A 17660-nucleotide genomic window follows, 5' to 3' on the forward strand; every position below is an offset into this window, starting at 1 on the left:
TTAAAGATGAACACGGACTATGACTCCGAATATGTTGACAATTTATTGATTTGTGCTAAAATAGTCAGTTGAACAATTCCTGATTAATAGAGGCAATACTTGCCTTGTTTATCACCTGCAAATACATTTCCCATTATTGCCCGGTACAAAATTAATTGTCATAGAATTCAGCCATTCATTGAGCACATGAAAACCTAGCCCCATCACAATATAAAGGTTATAGTTCATTTGTAAAGTGAATCATCACCAAAAGACGAGTGTTTGGGCTGGTTGCCATAGGAATGGTCATGAAGCCCTTCTGAGGGAGGTGTGACTTCATCAGCTCACTCCAGACTCTGGGCCCCTGGAGGTCAAAGGTCAGGGACAAACACAGTGTTAGCAGGGAGACCGTTACTATGACAACATCATGAGTCGTCATGGCTGTGGTTTATACTCACAGGTGATTGGTCCGATGGTGACGGGCTTAAGGGGTACGAGTTCGTCGACAGAGCGGACAGACCTTCCTGAACATATCTGTGGAGAGAGACCAAAGTCAGAGTCAGAGAGACCAGAGAGTCAGAGAGACCAGGGAGTCAGAGAGACCAGGGAGTCAGAGAGACCAGGAAGGAGGGTGGGAGGACTCACAGGAGAGCAGGAGGAGTTCCTCTGGTCACACAGGTTGAGGCTGCAGTGCAGGTAGACGTCCCTGTAGTCCCCCTGGAACAGGAACAGCAGCGCAGAGAAGCGAGCCTGGAGGGACAAGCCACTCTCCTCCACGGTCACCTGGCGACGGTTAGCGGAACACCTGGAGGAACAGGTGGGTTAGACAAACACACACATAAATATACTTCTCTTCTCACCTCCAGGCTCACATACTTGTGCTGGATGAGGAAGTATTTCAAGAGGTCATCAGGATGAGGGGAGTGGGTTGCGTAGCAGTCCTCCAGAACGACCACAAAGGCCTCAGCGTCCGTCTCTTCAACAGACACGCCCACATGCAGGATGGAGCCCAGGGGCAGAGTGACCGGGCCTGCAGAGTAAGGAGCTGTGTAGCTGGCATCACGGAACAGAGACATGGAGGCCCTGGCCTGGGCACCCTCATCTTTCACCGCACCTTCAAGACTGACAAGATATGGAACAAGTAAACAACAAAGTCAGAACAAAGTTAAAGTGGAAACTAGGTGTGTCGATGTTTGAGTTTGTGAGGGTCCACCTACTCCAGGTATGGTTTGATGGCCACATCCAGGCTAGCCTCTGTCTCCAGAGGATAGCAGCAGGAGAAAGGGATCCTCACGGGTCGAACCATGGTCACATTTCTGGCAGGGTAGACAAACAGACTGTTGGAGTAGATGGCGTGGCTGCCGTTGGTCTGGAGAGAGAAGGAAGAGGACAATATGAGTTGCCCAGCCTGTGCAGGGTTGATCAATCAGGCAGAAACAGGCAGACTGGTAGAGTAACCGTGTCCTCACCGTCAGAGTGGTTCCACAGCTGCCCTCCCAGCGCTCCATCTGGAACCACACCGTCCCGTTACGCTCCTGGGAGGAGGAGCAGCGGGGGTCGGTCAGGTGAACAGAGGAGGAGTCCAGACGTTTGGCCGCCAGCTGAGAATTGAGGAGACCCACATCAAGGAAGCTCCTCCCACACACCAGCTCTGGGGTGACTGAGGCAACGACAGAGAGATCAATTAAGAGTGAGGTGATAGTAGATGGAGAATAAAGTAAGTGATAAAATAAAGAGAAAGAAGTAGAGAGAAACAAATGATTTCCCTCTGGCAGCCATTTTGAATTAAGTTCCGCTTCCATGTCACATTTGATGTGTCATTTGGACATTTTCCTTGTACCTAGTTTAAGTTACATTATAAACACTCGGCTTTCACACTCACTTGTCGTTCCACAACTCCAAGTGACGCCATCATGACGCACACAGTCTTCGTACTCTTCACAGGTTGCACAAACTTTAGAGTTGGGATCTGGAAGAAAGTTGAGAAAACAAATCGAGTTGCTGTAGTTTTAAGGTCAACTTAGTTACATTTAACATAAATTCAGTATCGATGCATCTTTACAAAGCACTGAGTAAACGCAGTCCTTGACTAAAACCTTCTGGTAATGCTTAAACAACCATTATAAGATCAACATCCTAGAAACTGGGCTTTCATGACAAATCAAACAAGAAGCTTACAATGGCCACTTACCTGCACAATAAGCCGAGTTACCATCATTCAATGGGGTAAACTTGTAGACGTAGTAGTTGTCAGGACAGGATTTGACGTGGATATTGTTTCTGTAGAAACAACAGTCATCCCCCCTCCCATAATAGTACCACCACCACCACCAGTAACCCTGGTGTCCACAGACCTCACGTTCCACCACCTCGTCTCCCAGCAGGGGGTGAGGGGAACTGAGCCACACAGGAACCTGGGTTCCACACCTGTTTGCGTCCACACACGTATCTGGCATCTGAACACTGGTGCCCTGCAGGAACAAACGATACCATCCCTGCCCACTAAACCAATTGTCACGGTAATGGGAATGGCCGTATCCTGTTGAGCGCCAGGCATCGTCCAGAACTGAGTACTGCTCACAGGGGTCAGCACAGCGAAGAGCTCCGTTGACACTGAGACAGTCCTGGCCTGCTGGGCAAGGTGTGGCCCCACACCAAAACCTCACAGAGCTGGAGTTTGTCGTGGGAACAGCGGGAGTTGTCGTGGGAACAGCTGGAGTTGTCGTGGGAACAGCTGTGGTTTTGAAGTTGGGAAGAGATGTAAACAACACAACTGGGATGAAGCTGGGTGTGTCATCTACATTAACTGAATAAATACTGAATACTTTTATCCATGACATTCAACTGTAAATAATGAATGAATATACAAATGAAAGTACAGACTCATGAATGAAATGAAAGAGTTACTGAATAATGGAATGCAGGATATAAATTAATTAATCTCACATGCTTTGTGATGTGAATGATACTAGATGAGAACCCCCCAAGTTGTGTCTCCTGTTACTATGACTACAGTGGTGGTTTTACCAACAGCTCATACCAGTTATTGCAGTAACAACAGTAACTTATTATGACTATTTACAAGAAGCTCACAATGGCTACATACCAGCACAATAAGCTGAGTAACAGTAATACGATGGGGCAAACTTGTAGACGTAGTAGCTGCCAGGACAGGATTTGACGTGGATATTGTGTCTGTAGTAGCAGCAGTCATCCACCAACCCTCCCTGCCAGGTCCACCAGATGTAGTATTTGTGGTGTCCACAGACGCCACGTTCCACCACCCCGTCTCCCAGCAGGGGGTGAGGGGAACTGAGCCACAGAGGAACCTGGGTTCCACACCTGTTTACGTCTACACACGTCTCTGGCATCTGGGTGCTGTTCCCATCCAGGAACATACGATACCATCCCTGCCAGCCTCTCCGAGCATCACAGTTATCGGAACGTCCGTAGCCTGTTGAGCGCCAGGCATCGTCCAGAACTGAGTACTGCTCACAGGGGTCAGCACAGCGAAGAGCTCCGTTGACATTGATACAGTCCTGGCCTGCTGGGCAAGGTGTGCCCCCACACCAAAACTGTGCATATATTGTTGTGTTAGCCTCTGTACTTGTCGTGGGAGCCTCTGTGGTGGTCATGGGAGCAGCTGTAGTGGTCATGGGAGCAGCTGTGGTTGTCGTGGGAGCCTCTGTGGTTGTCGTGGGAGCCTCTGTGGTTGTCGTGGGAGCCTCTGTGGTTGTCGTGGGAGCCTCTGTGGTTGTCGTGGGAGCCTCTGTGGTTGTCGTGGGAGCAGCTGTGGTTGTCGTGGGAGCCTCTGTGGTTGTCGTGGGAGCCTCTGTGGTTGTCGTGGGAGCCTCTGTGATTGTCATGGGAGCAGCTGTGGTTGTCGTGGGACCAGCTGTAGTGGTCGTGGGAGCAGCTGTGGTGGTCATGGGACCAGCTATTTTTGTCGTGGAATCAAGTACAAAAGTGCAAAAGATTAATGAATGTACAAACTAATGAAGGTACAGATTCATGAATAAATCAGTGCATGGAAAACAATTTAACAACAAAATATGAGTTTAGTGTTGGAGCCATTTATCAACATTATGTGTGAAAAGTGTTGAAATAACTTGTGTTGAGTTTTTTTTTTCTTTCTAGTATTGTGATAATTGTGATGAACAGAGAAAACATTATCAGTAGGTGTGGTGTGCCAGGATTGTGGCCAGGTGGAAAGGATTTCCAATGAGTGGAAGGGCAAATATTTTGCAACCGTACAGCCTCTAAACAATGGTGATACATGCAAATTTCTAAGTTTTCTGTTTTATATAGTAAGTTCAATAAAAGGCGAATCACTGCAAACAAGAGAAGAAGAGTTGATGTACGGAGCGCTCCTACAGGTGGGCATGTGTAAATGCACTAATGGAGGAGTAACTGAAGGAGTTACTGAATTATTGAACGCAGGATATAAATTAATTAATCTCACATGCTTTGTGATGTGAACGGTACTAGATGAGAACCCCCCAAGTTGTTTGTCCTGTTACTATGACTACAGTGGCGGATTTAACAGCTCATACCAGTTATTGCAGTAACAGCAGTTACTTATTAAGACTAAATACAAGATCACAATGGCTACATACCAGCACAATAAGCCGAGTAACAAACATTGGATCGGACAAACTTGTAGACGTAGTAGCTGCCAGGACAGGCTTTGACATGGATCCTGTTGGATTTGTAGTAGCAGCAGTCGTCCACCCCCCACCAGTACTCTGGGTCGTAACTCCAGTGTCCACAGACATCACGTTCCACCACCCCGTCTCCCAGCAGGGGGTGAGGGGAACTGAGCCACAGAGGAACCTGGGTTCCACACCTGTTTACCTCTACACACGTCTCTGACATCTGGGTACTGTTCCCATCCAGGAACATACGATACCATCCCTGCCAACTAATCCAAGCATCACAGTTATCGGAAACATTGTAGTCTGTTGAACGCCAGGAATCGTCCAGAACTGAGTACTGCTCACAGGGGTCAGCACAGCGAAGTGTACCACCGAAACTAATACAGTCCTGTCCTGCTGGGCAAAGGGTTTCCCCACACCAAAACTGCACAGAGGTGGAAGTTGTCATGGGAGGGGTGGTTGTAATGTCTTGACCAGCTGGGTTAAGATTTAAAACTGGGAAGAGAGATAAATAATCTGACTAAATCAATGAACACATTTAGGAAAAAGGAGAAGGAATAAATGTGTGGCGTAAGCAAGGACATTTACTACAAACAATCACAATTGTATAAACTGTGAGTAAAAATAGGCTATTTCTTAAAAAAAATAAAAATACAATTGCTGTTTGTGTGTGTGCATATGTGTGAACTGTTATCTTGAATGTACATCTATCAATCTATCAGATTCAGTCACAGTTGTGGCAAATGGCTTCCCCTGGGGTGAACTGACAACATACAATCTTGACCCTCACTTGTTTATTGTGTTCCGGGAACACAATACAAAATCCAAAACTGGCTAGCATAACCAGTTTGCTGGAAACTGGTTAGTTGCTTCGGGGTGAATGTCCCTGTACTTACTGTAAGTCGCTCTGGATAAGAGTGTCTGCTAAATGACTAAATGTAAATGCAATTCTGCTGATTAAGGTTCCCGCAGAAATGCGCAATCGTTTTGGTGGTGGGCACATGTTCCTCCATGAATTTTGGGGTCAGATTCTTTTTTTAATTTACATTGAAACAATTTCTAATAATAACCAGCTAGCTGACACTAACATTTCGTTTAGGCTACCCCTTAAATAAATGTTGATGAGAAAATCCCTCAACAAAATGATGACTTTTTTTTAATAATATGAAGGTGCAGAAAATGTGGTTGTTTAGTTACACTTTAACAGTTAAATGTCATACAGGTTCACATCCTACCTGATTGTAGGCACAGGAACAACAGCAGGCCCCTTGACATCATCATTACAGGACGCATCATGCAGGTCAGACAAAAAACCTTGAAGGAATTGAGAAAATGTAGTTGTTTACATCACAGGCTATACAGGGAGTCTTTGCAACGGCAAAATATGTCCCCCCCACATTTTATTAAGAAAATCATCGTAAAAATTAAGGAGGACAAAAGCCAGAAAGTCAACTACTATAGTCAACTAAAAACTATAGGCTATGAATGTCGATTTTGATTAGGTTTCAATGACTGAAATATGAGCGATAGGATGGTGCACGTTCAAACGTGGGGCAAGGAAATGGATCGCAACACAGTGTTAAACATAATTCACTGGTGGCCAAAATTATCCAAATGTATTTTACACTCCAACAACCAAATAGGCCTAAGCTGGTAATATTTACTAATAATAATAATTGGCTTTGGTGACAAGTTAACAAATATAGGCACGATACTCGTTGACTCTTTTGACTCTCAGTGATGCCGATGTAGCAATTGTGCTGCTAGATTTTCAAAATACCCTGGCAATTTATTTTCTTCATCAAAGCACCTAAAACTGACTGAGATTATTTTACAATTCATCTGGAACATTAACAAACGTTTGAAAAGTGACGAAAATTTTTACTTGTTTGGTCGCAAAAAGGGCTAAAATGCAGTTCATTTTCCCTCCAAATGACACAAACAATTTTGTGAGTGACGCCAGCATTAGTGACGGTTCAGTTCAATAGGCAGACACATTTTTAAAGAATTCACCGTGCAGCATAACATGTATAGCCTAAGCACGTTATCAAGCATTCATCACATGACATGTTATTAATTTAGGAGACGCTTTTCTCGAATAACGAATACATTCTTGCTTCTTTTTAGTTTTATTCCTTTTCTCAGCACCCGACTCATGTTTGCGAAATCGGTCGCGCTCTCTTGTAGCTGACACGCCCTGTGGCGTAACGTTAATCATGAATGAAAACATAAGATGTTTTGACAAACGGTAACATTTTAGAGCACATCGAGTCAAGAACAGGAATAAAAAAAATATTGAAAGTAGAAAGAAAAAAAACCTTCGTGATTGCAAACCAGGCAGGCGCGAAGCCCTCAGTTGCGCGAGCCCCCCAGTTGCGCGAGGCCCTGTGCGGTCGCACTACCCATGCGACGGTTCTGAACAGCGTCAGCACCACCTGCGACTAACTGCGTGGCTGCCCACAGGCACCTTTCAGCTGCACATAATGATCTGCCCGCATGCTTTACATGAAATTAAAGGAAAAATGTGTATAATTTACATCGCACATTAAATTTGGCAAAAAGGATTAGAGTTGGGGTATGTCAAATAAACGGAAATAAAAGTAATAAAATGTCCTTCCCCAGCTTTACAGTTTATTAAATCCCAAGAGCACACACATGTGGTGCATCATATAGAGCACACGCATGTGGTGCATCATATAGAGCACACGCATGTGGTGCATCATATAGAGCACACGCATGTGGTGCATCATATAGAGCACACGCATGTGGTGCATCTTATAGAGCACACACATGTGGTGCATCATATTCCCAATGTACTGCAGTTACTGTATCCATCCGGTATCTCATGCTTGTTTAAACTCTACGTTTTACCTTTATGTTTTTTATTTGAAAACAGTCACATCAGTAACATGCTATTGAATGTGTGTGCATTACTGCCCAGGTATATGTGATGTCATATTAAACTCAAAAAGGTGCTGTAATGTCTGTATCCTGTAAGCCTCAGTGTGGACAGCAAAACGCGTAGCAAATAATCCAGTGGTCCAGGCATGAGCTCTCTTTGGGTGATGTTCCCGTTTATTATATAAAAGTAGAAATGTATACATAAACTTCTGTCCTTCGGTCCTTTCACCGCTACGGTAAGAACCGTGTGTTCCTCGCCATCCCCACCTTTACCTAATTGATTGATCACACCTGTACATATACCCAATTCACAGTGATGTGCCACACCCAGTGCAATACTCCCCCAAGTTGCTAAAATAAGTAATATTAAAATAAACCTAACTAAAAGGTGTATAGAAATGGCTCCTACACATCCAATACATCATGTTTGTGTCTAAAGTTGTTAGAAACATGCTATCGCATGAATTAAATGTGCATCTCTAAAGTAAGCCATAATTGTTCATTGTGATCTATGAACACACAGAAATACAGTAATTAAATAACAATGAAGCGTCAGGGTACACAGTAGTACTTACATGCACTAGAGCGTAGATCTGATCCCTCTGCTCTCTCCTCAGTCAGAGAGATGACAGTCAACGTCTTTTATGTGGTTCTATACTGGTGTGATGTCACGTGGGTGTACTGTTGTCTGATCAGGGAGGAACACCTACCTGCACGTGCGTTTCTACCTTAACTCTAGAATGTAGCAATCTTACCATCTTAAAAAACGAAAGATCAACACCAGCCTAGCAGGGCTCCGTGCCAAGCACAAGTTCCCCATCCTGTGTCTCATTTACAAGAAAGAGCAAGTTATCTGATTTCCTGAGACGCCCTCCCTCAGTTGTGACAGCTAAGGAGAGGTGGAATGTGTCCATACAATGAGATGGAGATCGTTGTGGGTGATTTACCAAGAGGAGAGAGAGAAGCAGGGAGAGAGAGAAGCAGGGAGAGAGAGAAGCAGGGAGAGAGAAAGAAGGACCATGAAACGTAGTAGCCCCCTCAGTCTGCGCTCTGATTGGACGACTGCCCTCGACTCAGTTTACCTGAGTTCACTCAAAGGAAGAGAACACAACAACGCTCATCTAGCAAGTTCCTGTGCCAAGCGCACATTACACAACTCTTGCATTGTATGAGTGTCTCTCTTTTCCAGTTTCGATTAATCTCATTGTTCATCTGACAGGTTCACAATAGATTGCCACCAAATAATGCAGCGACACTAGCCACGGCGGTTTCTGTGCCAAATGAACAATGCATAACTTTCATGTTTCTCATTTATTGGAAGTGTCAGGCTCCTCCCTGTTGATGCCAGCCTGCCCAGTCTGGAGCTCCACAGCAGGGACAACAGGTGGGGAACACACACACACACACACATAGGGAGACACACACACATGCAGGAACACACACACATGCAGGAACACACACACACACATGCAGGAACACACACACATGCAGGAACACACACACACACATGCAGGAACACACACACACACACACATGCAAGAACACACGCACACACACACACACACACACACAGGGAGACACACACACATGCAGGAACACACACACACACACACACACACACACACACAGGGAGACACACACACACATACTACTCGTGCAGGTACACAGGGACACGGATGGATGCACCAACACAGGATCCCCATCATGTCCTACACTCACGCACTTATCATGTGTGCATATAAGCATTATAAATAAAAAGGTGTATTCATAAACTCTTTCCTGTTCTTTCTCCTCCTCCAGGCCCAGTGAGGAGAATGTTCTGCTGACTAAGGAAACATCCTCCCAGAGACTCCTCCTCTCCTCCTCTCTTTTCTCCTCTCCATTCTCTCTCCTCCTCTCTTCTCTCTCTCTCTCTCTCTCTTTGTCTCTCTGTCTGTCTGCCTCTCTCTCTCTCTCTCTCTGTCTCTCTCTGTCTCTCTCTGCCTCTCTCTCTCTCTCTCTCTCTCTTTGTCTCTCTGTCTGTCTCTCTCTGCCCCCTCTCTCTCTCTCTTTGTCTCTCTGTCTGTCTGTCTCTCTCTGCCCCTCTCTCTCTCTCTCTCTCTCTCTCTCTCTTTCTCTCTGTCTCTCTCTGTCTCTCTCTCTCTCTGTCTCTCTCTCTCTCTCTGTCTCTCTCTGCCTCTCTCTGTCTCTCTCTCTCTCTCACTCTCTCTGTCTGTCTCTGTGTGTGTGTGTCATGTTGGTGCAGTGTGTCTGACAGTAGCAGACCTGCTTCCCCCAAAATATTTGTATTGACAAAAACATAGAACGCAACATAATTGAATAAGAAGTGTACTTAAAATAAAAAAAGAAAGTAGCCTCATTAAAGATGAGCACGGACTATGACTCAGAATATGATGACAACTTTTATTTATTGATTGTGCAAAAATAGTTACAGTTGAACAATTCCTGATTAATTGGCAATACTTGCCTTGTTTATCACATGCAAAGACATTTCCCATTATTCCCCGGTACAAAATTACTTGTCATAGAATTCAGCCATTCACTGAGCACATGAAAACCTATATATTACTATGTACAGTGAATCATCACCAAAAGACGAGTGTTTGGGCTGGTTGCCATAGGAATGGTCATGAAGCCCTTCTGAGGGAGGTGTGACTTCATCAGCTCACTCCAGACTCTGGGCCCCTGGAGGTCAGAGGTCAGGGACAAACACAGTGTTACCAGGGAGACCGTTACTATGACAACATCATGAGTCGTCATGGCTGTGGTTTATACTCACAGGTGATTGGTCCGATGGTGACGGGCTTAAGGGGTACGAGTTCGTCGACAGAGCGGACAGACCTTCCTGAACACATCTGTGGAGAGACACCAGAGAGTCAGAGAGACCAGAGAGTCAGAGAGACCAGGGAGTCAGAGAGACCAGGAAGGAGGGTGGGAGGACTCACAGGAGAGCAGGAGGAGTTCCTCTGGTCACACAGGTTGAGGCTGCAGTGCAGGTAGACGTCCCTGTAGTCCCCCTGGAACAGGAACAGCAGCGCAGAGAAGCGAGCCTGGAGGGACAAGCCACTCTCCTCCACGGTCACCTGGCGACGGTTAGCGGAACACCTGGAGGAACAGGTGGGTTAGACAAACACACACATAAATATACTTCTCTTCTCACCTCCAGGCTCACATACTTGTGCTGGATGAGGAAGTATTTCAGGAGGTCATCAGGATTAGGGGAGTGGGTTGCGTAGCAGTCCTCCAGAACGACCACAAAGGCCTCAGCGTCCGTCTCTTCAACAGACACGCCCACATGCAGGATGGAGCCCAGGGGCAGAGTGACCGGACTTGCAGAGTAAGGAGCTGTGTAGCTGGCATCACGGAACAGAGACATGGAGGCCCTGGCCTGGGCACCCTCATCTTTCACTGCACCTTCAAGACTGACAAGATATGGAACAAGTAAACAACAAAGTCAGAACAAACAAGTTTAAGTTGGAAACCAAGTGTGTCAATGATTGTGAGGGTCCACCTACTCCAGGTATGGTTTGATGGCCACATCCAGGCTAGCCTCTGTCTCCAGAGGATAGCAGCAGGAGAAAGGGATCCTCACGGGTCGAACCATGGTCACATTTCTGGCAGGGTAGACAAACAGACTGTTGGAGTAGATGGCGTGGCTGCCGTTGGTCTGGAGAGAGAAGGAAGAGGACAATATGAGTGGCCCAGCCTGTGCAGGGTTGATCAATCAGGCAGAAACAGGCAGACTGGTAGAGTAACCGTGTCCTCACCGTCAGAGTGGTTCCACAGCTGCCCTCCCAGCGCTCCATCTGGAACCACACCGTCCCGTTACGCTCCTGGGAGGAGGAGCAGCGGGGGTCGGTCAGGTGAACAGAGGAGGAGTCCAGACGTTTGGCCGCCAGCCGAGAATTGAGGAGACCCACATCAAGGAAGCTCCTCCCACACACCAGCTCTGGGGTGACTGAGGCAACGACAGAGAGATCAATTAAGAGTGAGGTGATAGTAGATGGAGAATAAAGTAAGTGATAAAATAAAGAGAAAGAAGTAGAGAGAAACAAATGATTTCCCTCTGGCAGCCATTTTGAATTAAGTTCCGCTTCCATGTCACATTTGATGTGTCATTTAGACATTTTCCTTGTACCTAGTTTAAGTTACATTATAAACACTCGGCTTTCACACTCACTTGTCGTTCCACAACTCCAAGTGACGCCATCATGACGCACACAGTCTTCGTACTCTTCACAGGTTGCACAAACTTTAGAGTTGGGATCTGGAAGAAAGTTGAGAAAACAAATCGAGTTGCTGTAGTTTTAAGGTAAACTTAGTTACATTTAACATATTTTCAGTATCGATGCATCTTTACAAAGCAGTGAGTAAAAGCAGTCCTTGACTAAAACCTTCTGGTAATGCTTAAACAACCATTATAAGATCAACATCCTAGAAACTGGGCTTTCATGACTAATCAAACAAGAAGCTCACAATGGCCACTTACCTGCACAATAAACTGAGTAAACGGACAATGGGATAAACTTGTAGACGTAGTAGTGGCCAGGACAGGATTTGACGTGGATATCGTTTCTGAGAGCGCAGCATTCGTTCCTAGTCCAATAGTAATTCCGGTGTCCACAGACCTCACGTTCCACCAACCCTTCTCCCAGCAGGGGGTGAGGGGAACTGAGCCAATGAGGCAAATGGGTTCCACACCTGTATAAGTCCACACACGTATCTGGCATCTGAACACTGGTGCCCTGCAGGAACAAACGATACCATCCCTGCCCACTAAACCAATTGTCACGGTAATGGGAATGGCCGTATCCTGTTGAGCGCCAGGCATCGTCCAGAACTGAGTACTGCTCACAGGGGTCAGCACAGCGAAGAGCTCCGTTGACACTGAGACAGTCCTGGCCTGCTGGGCAAGGTGTGGCCCCACACCAAAACCTCACAGAGCTGGAGGTTGTCGTGGGAACAGCGGGAGTTGTCGTGGGAACAGCTGGAGTTGTCGTGGGAACAGCTGTGGTTTTGAAGTTGGGAAGAGATGTAAACAACACAACTGGGATGAAGCTGGGTGTGTCATCTACATTAACTGAATAAATACTGAATACATTAACCTATGACATTCAACTGCAAATAATGAATGAATATACAAATGAAAGTACAGACTCATGAATGAAATGAAAGAGTTACTGAATAATGGAATGCAGGATATAAATTAATTAATCTCACATGCTTTGTGATGTGAATGATACTAGATGAGAACCCCCCAAGTTGTGTCTCCTGTTACTATGACTACAGTGGTGGTTTTACCAACAGCTCATACCAGTTATTGCAGTAACAACAGTAACTTATTATGACTATTTACAAGAAGCTCACAATGGCTACATACCAGCACAATAAGCTGAGTAACAGTAATACGATGGGGCAAACTTGTAGACGTAGTAGCTGCCAGGACAGGATTTGACGTGGATATTGTGTCTGTAGTAGCAGCAGTCGTCCACCAACCCTCCCTGCCAGGTCCACCAGTTGTAGTATTTGTGGTGTCCACAGACGCCACGTTCCACCACCCCGTCTCCCAGCAGGGGGTGAGGGGAACTGAGCCACAGAGGAACCTGGGTTCCACACCTGTTTACGTCTACACACGTCTCTGGCATCTGGGTGCTGTTCCCATCCAGGAACATACGATACCATCCCTGCCAGCCTCTCCGAGCATCACAGTTATCGGAACGTCCGTAGCCTGTTGAGCGCCAGGCATCGTCCAGAACTGAGTACTGCTCACAGGGGTCAGCACAGCGAAGAGCTCCGTTGACATTGATACAGTCCTGGCCTGCTGGGCAAGGTGTGCCCCCACACCAAAACTGTGCATATATTGTTGTGTTAGCCTCTGTACTTGTCGTGGGAGCCTCTGTGGTGGTCATGGGAGCAGCTGTAGTGGTCATGGGAGCAGCTGTGGTTGTCGTGGGAGCCTCTGTGGTTGTCGTGGGAGCCTCTGTGGTTGTCGTGGGAGCCTCTGTGGTTGTCGTGGGAGCCTCTGTGGTTGTCGTGGGAGCCTCTGTGGTTGTCGTGGGAGCCTCTGTGGTTGTCGTGGGAGCAGCTGTGGTTGTCGTGGGAGCCTCTGTGGTTGTCGTGGGAGCCTCTGTGGTTGTCGTGGGAGCCTCTGTGATTGTCATGGGAGCAGCTGTGGTTGTCGTGGGACCAGCTGTAGTGGTCGTGGGAGCAGCTGTGGTGGTCATGGGACCAGCTATTTTTGTCGTGGAATCAAGTACAAAAGTGCAAAAGATTAATGAATGTACAAACTAATGAAGGTACAGATTCATGAATAAATCAGTGCATGGAAAACAATTTAACAACAAAATATGAGTTTAGTGTTGGAGCCATTTATCAACATTATGTGTGAAAAGTGTTGAAATAAGTTGTGTTGAGTTTTTTTTTTCTAGTATTGTGATAATTGTGATGAACAGAGAAAACATTATCAGTAGGTGTGGTGTGCCAGGATTGTGGCCAGGTGGAAAGGATTTCCAATGAGTGGAAGGGCAAATATTTTGCAACCGTACAGCCTTTAAACAATGGCGATACATGCAAATTTTAAGTTTTCTGTTTTATATAGTAAGTTCAATAAAAGGCGAATCACTGCAAACAAGAGAAGAAGAGTTGATGTACGGAGTGCTCCTACAGGTGGGCATGTGTAAATGCACTAATGAAGGAGTAACTGAAGGAGTTACTGAATTATTGAACGCAGGATATAAATTAATTAATCTCACATGCTTTGTGATGTGAACGGTACTAGATGAGAACCCCCCAAGTTGTTTGTCCTGTTACTATGACTACAGTGGCGGATTTAACAGCTCATACCAGTTATTGCAGTAACAGCAGTTACTTATTAAGACTAAATACAAGATCACAATGGCTACATACCAGCACAATAAGCCGAGTAACAAACATTGGATCGGACAAACTTGTAGACGTAGTAGCTGCCAGGACAGGCTTTGACATGGATCCTGTTGGATTTGTAGTAGCAGCAGTCGTCCACCCCCCACCAGTACTCTGGGTCGTAACTCCAGTGTCCACAGACATCACGTTCCACCACCCCGTCTCCCAGCAGGGGGTGAGGGGAACTGAGCCACAGAGGAACCTGGGTTCCACACCTGTTTACCTCTACACACGTCTCTGACATCTGGGTACTGTTCCCATCCAGGAACATACGATACCATCCCTGCCAACTAATCCAAGCATCACAGTTATCGGAAACATTGTAGTCTGTTGAACGCCAGGAATCGTCCAGAACTGAGTACTGCTCACAGGGGTCAGCACAGCGAAGTGTACCACCGAAACTAATACAGTCCTGTCCTGCTGGGCAAAGGGTTTCCCCACACCAAAACTGCACAGAGGTGGAAGTTGTCATGGGAGGGGTGGTTGTAATGTCTTGACCAGCTGGGTTAAGATTTAAAACTGGGAAGAGAGATAAATAATCTGACTAAATCAATGAACACATTTAGGAAAAAGGAGAAGGAATAAATGTGTGGCGTAAGCAAGGACATTTACTATAAACAATCACAATTGTATAAACTGTGAGTAAAAATAGGCTATTTCTTAAAAAATAAATAAATACAATTGCTGTTTGTGCGTGTGCATATGTGTGAACTGTTATCTTGAATGTACATCTATCAGTCTATCAGATTCAGTCACAGTTGTGGCAAATGGCTTCCCCTGGGGTGAACTGACAACATACAATCTTGACCCTCACTTGTTTATTGTGTTCCGGGAACACAATACAAAATCCAAAACTGGCTAGCATAACCAGTTTGCTGGAAACTGGTTAGTTGCTTCGGGGTGAATGTCCCTTTACTTACTGTAAGTCGCTCTGGATAAGAGTGTCTGCTAAATGACTAAATGTAAATGCAATTCTGCTGATTAAGGTTCCCGCAGAAATGCGCAATCGTTTTGGTGGTGGGCACATGTTCCTCCATGAATTTTGGGGTCAGATTCTTTTTTTAATTTACATTGAAACTAATTCATGTTTCAATTTTAAAGAGGTGAATTCAAAACCAACAAATTCGTTGGTGTTTACATTTCAATATTAAGTATTTAATGCCTTTTAAAATTCCAAACATGATGTCACTGATTTACTTCCTTATTTCCAAATTACTATCCATCTTTTTCTAATAATAACCAGCTAGCTGACACTAACATTTCGTTTAGGCTACCCCTTAAATAAATGTTGATGAGAAAATCCCTCAACAAAATGATGACTTTTTTTAATAATATGAAGGTGCAGAAAATGTGGTTGTTTAGTTACACTTTAACAGTTAAATGTCATACAGGTTCACATCCTACCTGATTGTAGGCACAGGAACAACAGCAGGCCCCTTGACATCATCATTACAGGACGCATCATGCAGGTCAGACAAAAAACCTTGAAGGAATTGAGAAAATGTAGTTGTTTACATCACAGGCTATACAGGGAGTCTTTGCAACGGCAAAATATGTCCCCCCCCACATTTTATTAAGAAAATCATCGTAAAAATTAAGGAGGACAAAATCCAGAAAGTCAACTACTATAGTCAACTAAAAACTATAGGCTATGAATGTCGATTTTGATTAGGTTTCAATGACTGAAATATGAGCGATAGGATGGTGCACGTTCAAACGTGGGGCAAGGAAATGGATCGCAACACAGTGTTAAACATAATTCACTGGTGGCCAAAATTATCCAAATGTATTTTACACTCCAACAACCAAATAGGCCTAAGCTGGTAATATTTACTAATAATAATAATTGGCTTTGGTAACAAGTTGACAAATATAGGCACGATACTCGTTGACTCTTTTGACTCTCAGTGATGCCGATGTAGCAATTGTGCTGCTAGATTTTCAAAATACCCTGGCAATTTATTTTCTTCATCAAAGCACCTAAAACTGACTGAGATTATTTTACAATTCATCTGGAACATTAACAAACGTTTGAAAAGGGACGAAAATTTTTACTTGTTTGGACGCAAAAAGGGCTAAAATGCAGTTCATTTTCCCTCCAAATGACACAAACAATTTTGTGAGTGACGCCAGCATTAGTGACGGTTCAGTTCAATAGGCAGACACATTTTTAAAGAATTCACCGTGCAGCATAACATGTATAGCCTAAGCACGTTATCAAGCATTCATCACATGACATGTTATTAATTTAGGAGACGCTTTTCTCGAATAACGAATACATTCTTGCTTCTTTTTAGTTTTATTCCTTTTCTCAGCACCCGACTCATGTTTGCGAAATCGGTCGCGCTCTCTTGTAGCTGACACGCAGTAGTACTTACATGCACTAGAGCGTAGATCTGATCCCTCTGCTCTCTCCTCAGTCAGAGAGATGACAGTCAACATCTTTTATGTGGTTCTATACTGGTGTGATGTCACGTGGGTGTACTGTTGTCTGATCAGGGAGGAACACCTACCTGCACGTGCATTTCTACCTTAACTCTAGAATGTAGCAATCTTACCATCTTAAAAACGAAAGATCAACACCAGCCTAGCAGGGCTCTGTGCCAAGCACAAGTTCCCCATCCTGTGTCTCATTTACAAGAAAGAGCAAGTTATCTGATTTGCTGAGACGCCCTCCCTCAGTTGTGACAGCTAAGGAGAGGTGGAATGTGTCCATACAATGAGATGGAGATCGTTGTGGGTGATTTACCAAGAGGAGAGAGAGAAGCAGGGAGAGAGAGAAGCAGGGAGAGAGAGAAGCAGGGAGAGAGAAAGAAGGACCATGAAACGTAGTAGCCCCCTCAGTCTGCGCTCTGATTGGACGACTGCCCTCGACTCAGTTTACCTGAGTTCACTCAAAGGAAGAGAACACAACAACGCTCATCTAGCAAGTTCCTGTGCCAAGCGCACATTACACAACTCTTGCATTGTATGAGTGTCTCTCTTTTCCAGTTTCGATTAATCTCATTGTTCATCTGACAGGTTCACAATAGATTGCCACCAAATAATGCAGCGACACTAGCCACGGCGGTTTCTGTGCCAAATGAACAATGCATAACTTTCATGTTTCTCATTTATTGGAAGTGTCAGGCTCCTCCCTGTTGATGCCAGCCTGCCCAGTCTGGAGCTCCACAGCAGGGACAACAGGTGGGGAACACACACACA

General features: G+C 45.2%; 2 protein-coding genes across 3 annotated transcripts; both read right to left on the reverse strand.

Annotated features, from left to right (window-relative positions):
* Positions 1–24: 24 nt before the first annotated feature.
* On the reverse strand, positions 25–8143 carry LOC136964872 (uncharacterized). Of its 2 annotated transcripts, none has more exons than XM_067258822.1 (12): positions 8111–8143; positions 5870–5948; positions 4596–5129; positions 3086–3895; positions 2171–2713; positions 1862–1948; positions 1449–1639; positions 1197–1348; positions 856–1101; positions 625–784; positions 438–513; positions 25–343 (listed from the first exon to the last, which is right to left on the reverse strand). In XM_067258822.1, exons 2-12 carry the CDS (start codon positions 5928–5930, stop codon positions 324–326), a joined length of 2880 nt encoding a protein of 959 aa, XP_067114923.1. In that variant the 5' UTR covers positions 5931–5948; positions 8111–8143; the 3' UTR covers positions 25–323. The 2 variants fall into 2 exon arrangements, with proteins under 2 accessions (XP_067114923.1, XP_067114922.1); XM_067258821.1 differs by having other exon boundaries at positions 3086–3916.
* A 1825-nt stretch (positions 8144–9968) lies between these two features.
* On the reverse strand, positions 9969–16867 carry LOC136964903 (uncharacterized). The gene is made up of 12 exons (XM_067258865.1): positions 16835–16867; positions 15861–15939; positions 14442–14975; positions 12916–13767; positions 12025–12543; positions 11716–11802; positions 11303–11493; positions 11051–11202; positions 10712–10957; positions 10481–10640; positions 10315–10390; positions 9969–10220 (listed from the first exon to the last, which is right to left on the reverse strand). The coding sequence occupies exons 2-12, from the start codon at positions 15919–15921 to the stop codon at positions 10201–10203; spliced, it is 2898 nt and encodes a 965-aa protein (XP_067114966.1). The 5' UTR covers positions 15922–15939; positions 16835–16867; the 3' UTR covers positions 9969–10200.
* Between the last annotated feature and the right edge of the window lie 793 nt (positions 16868–17660).

The sequence above is a fragment of the Osmerus mordax genome, chromosome 21 (genome assembly GCF_038355195.1).
Source record: "Osmerus mordax isolate fOsmMor3 chromosome 21, fOsmMor3.pri, whole genome shotgun sequence".
Taxonomy (NCBI): domain Eukaryota; kingdom Metazoa; phylum Chordata; class Actinopteri; order Osmeriformes; family Osmeridae; genus Osmerus; species Osmerus mordax.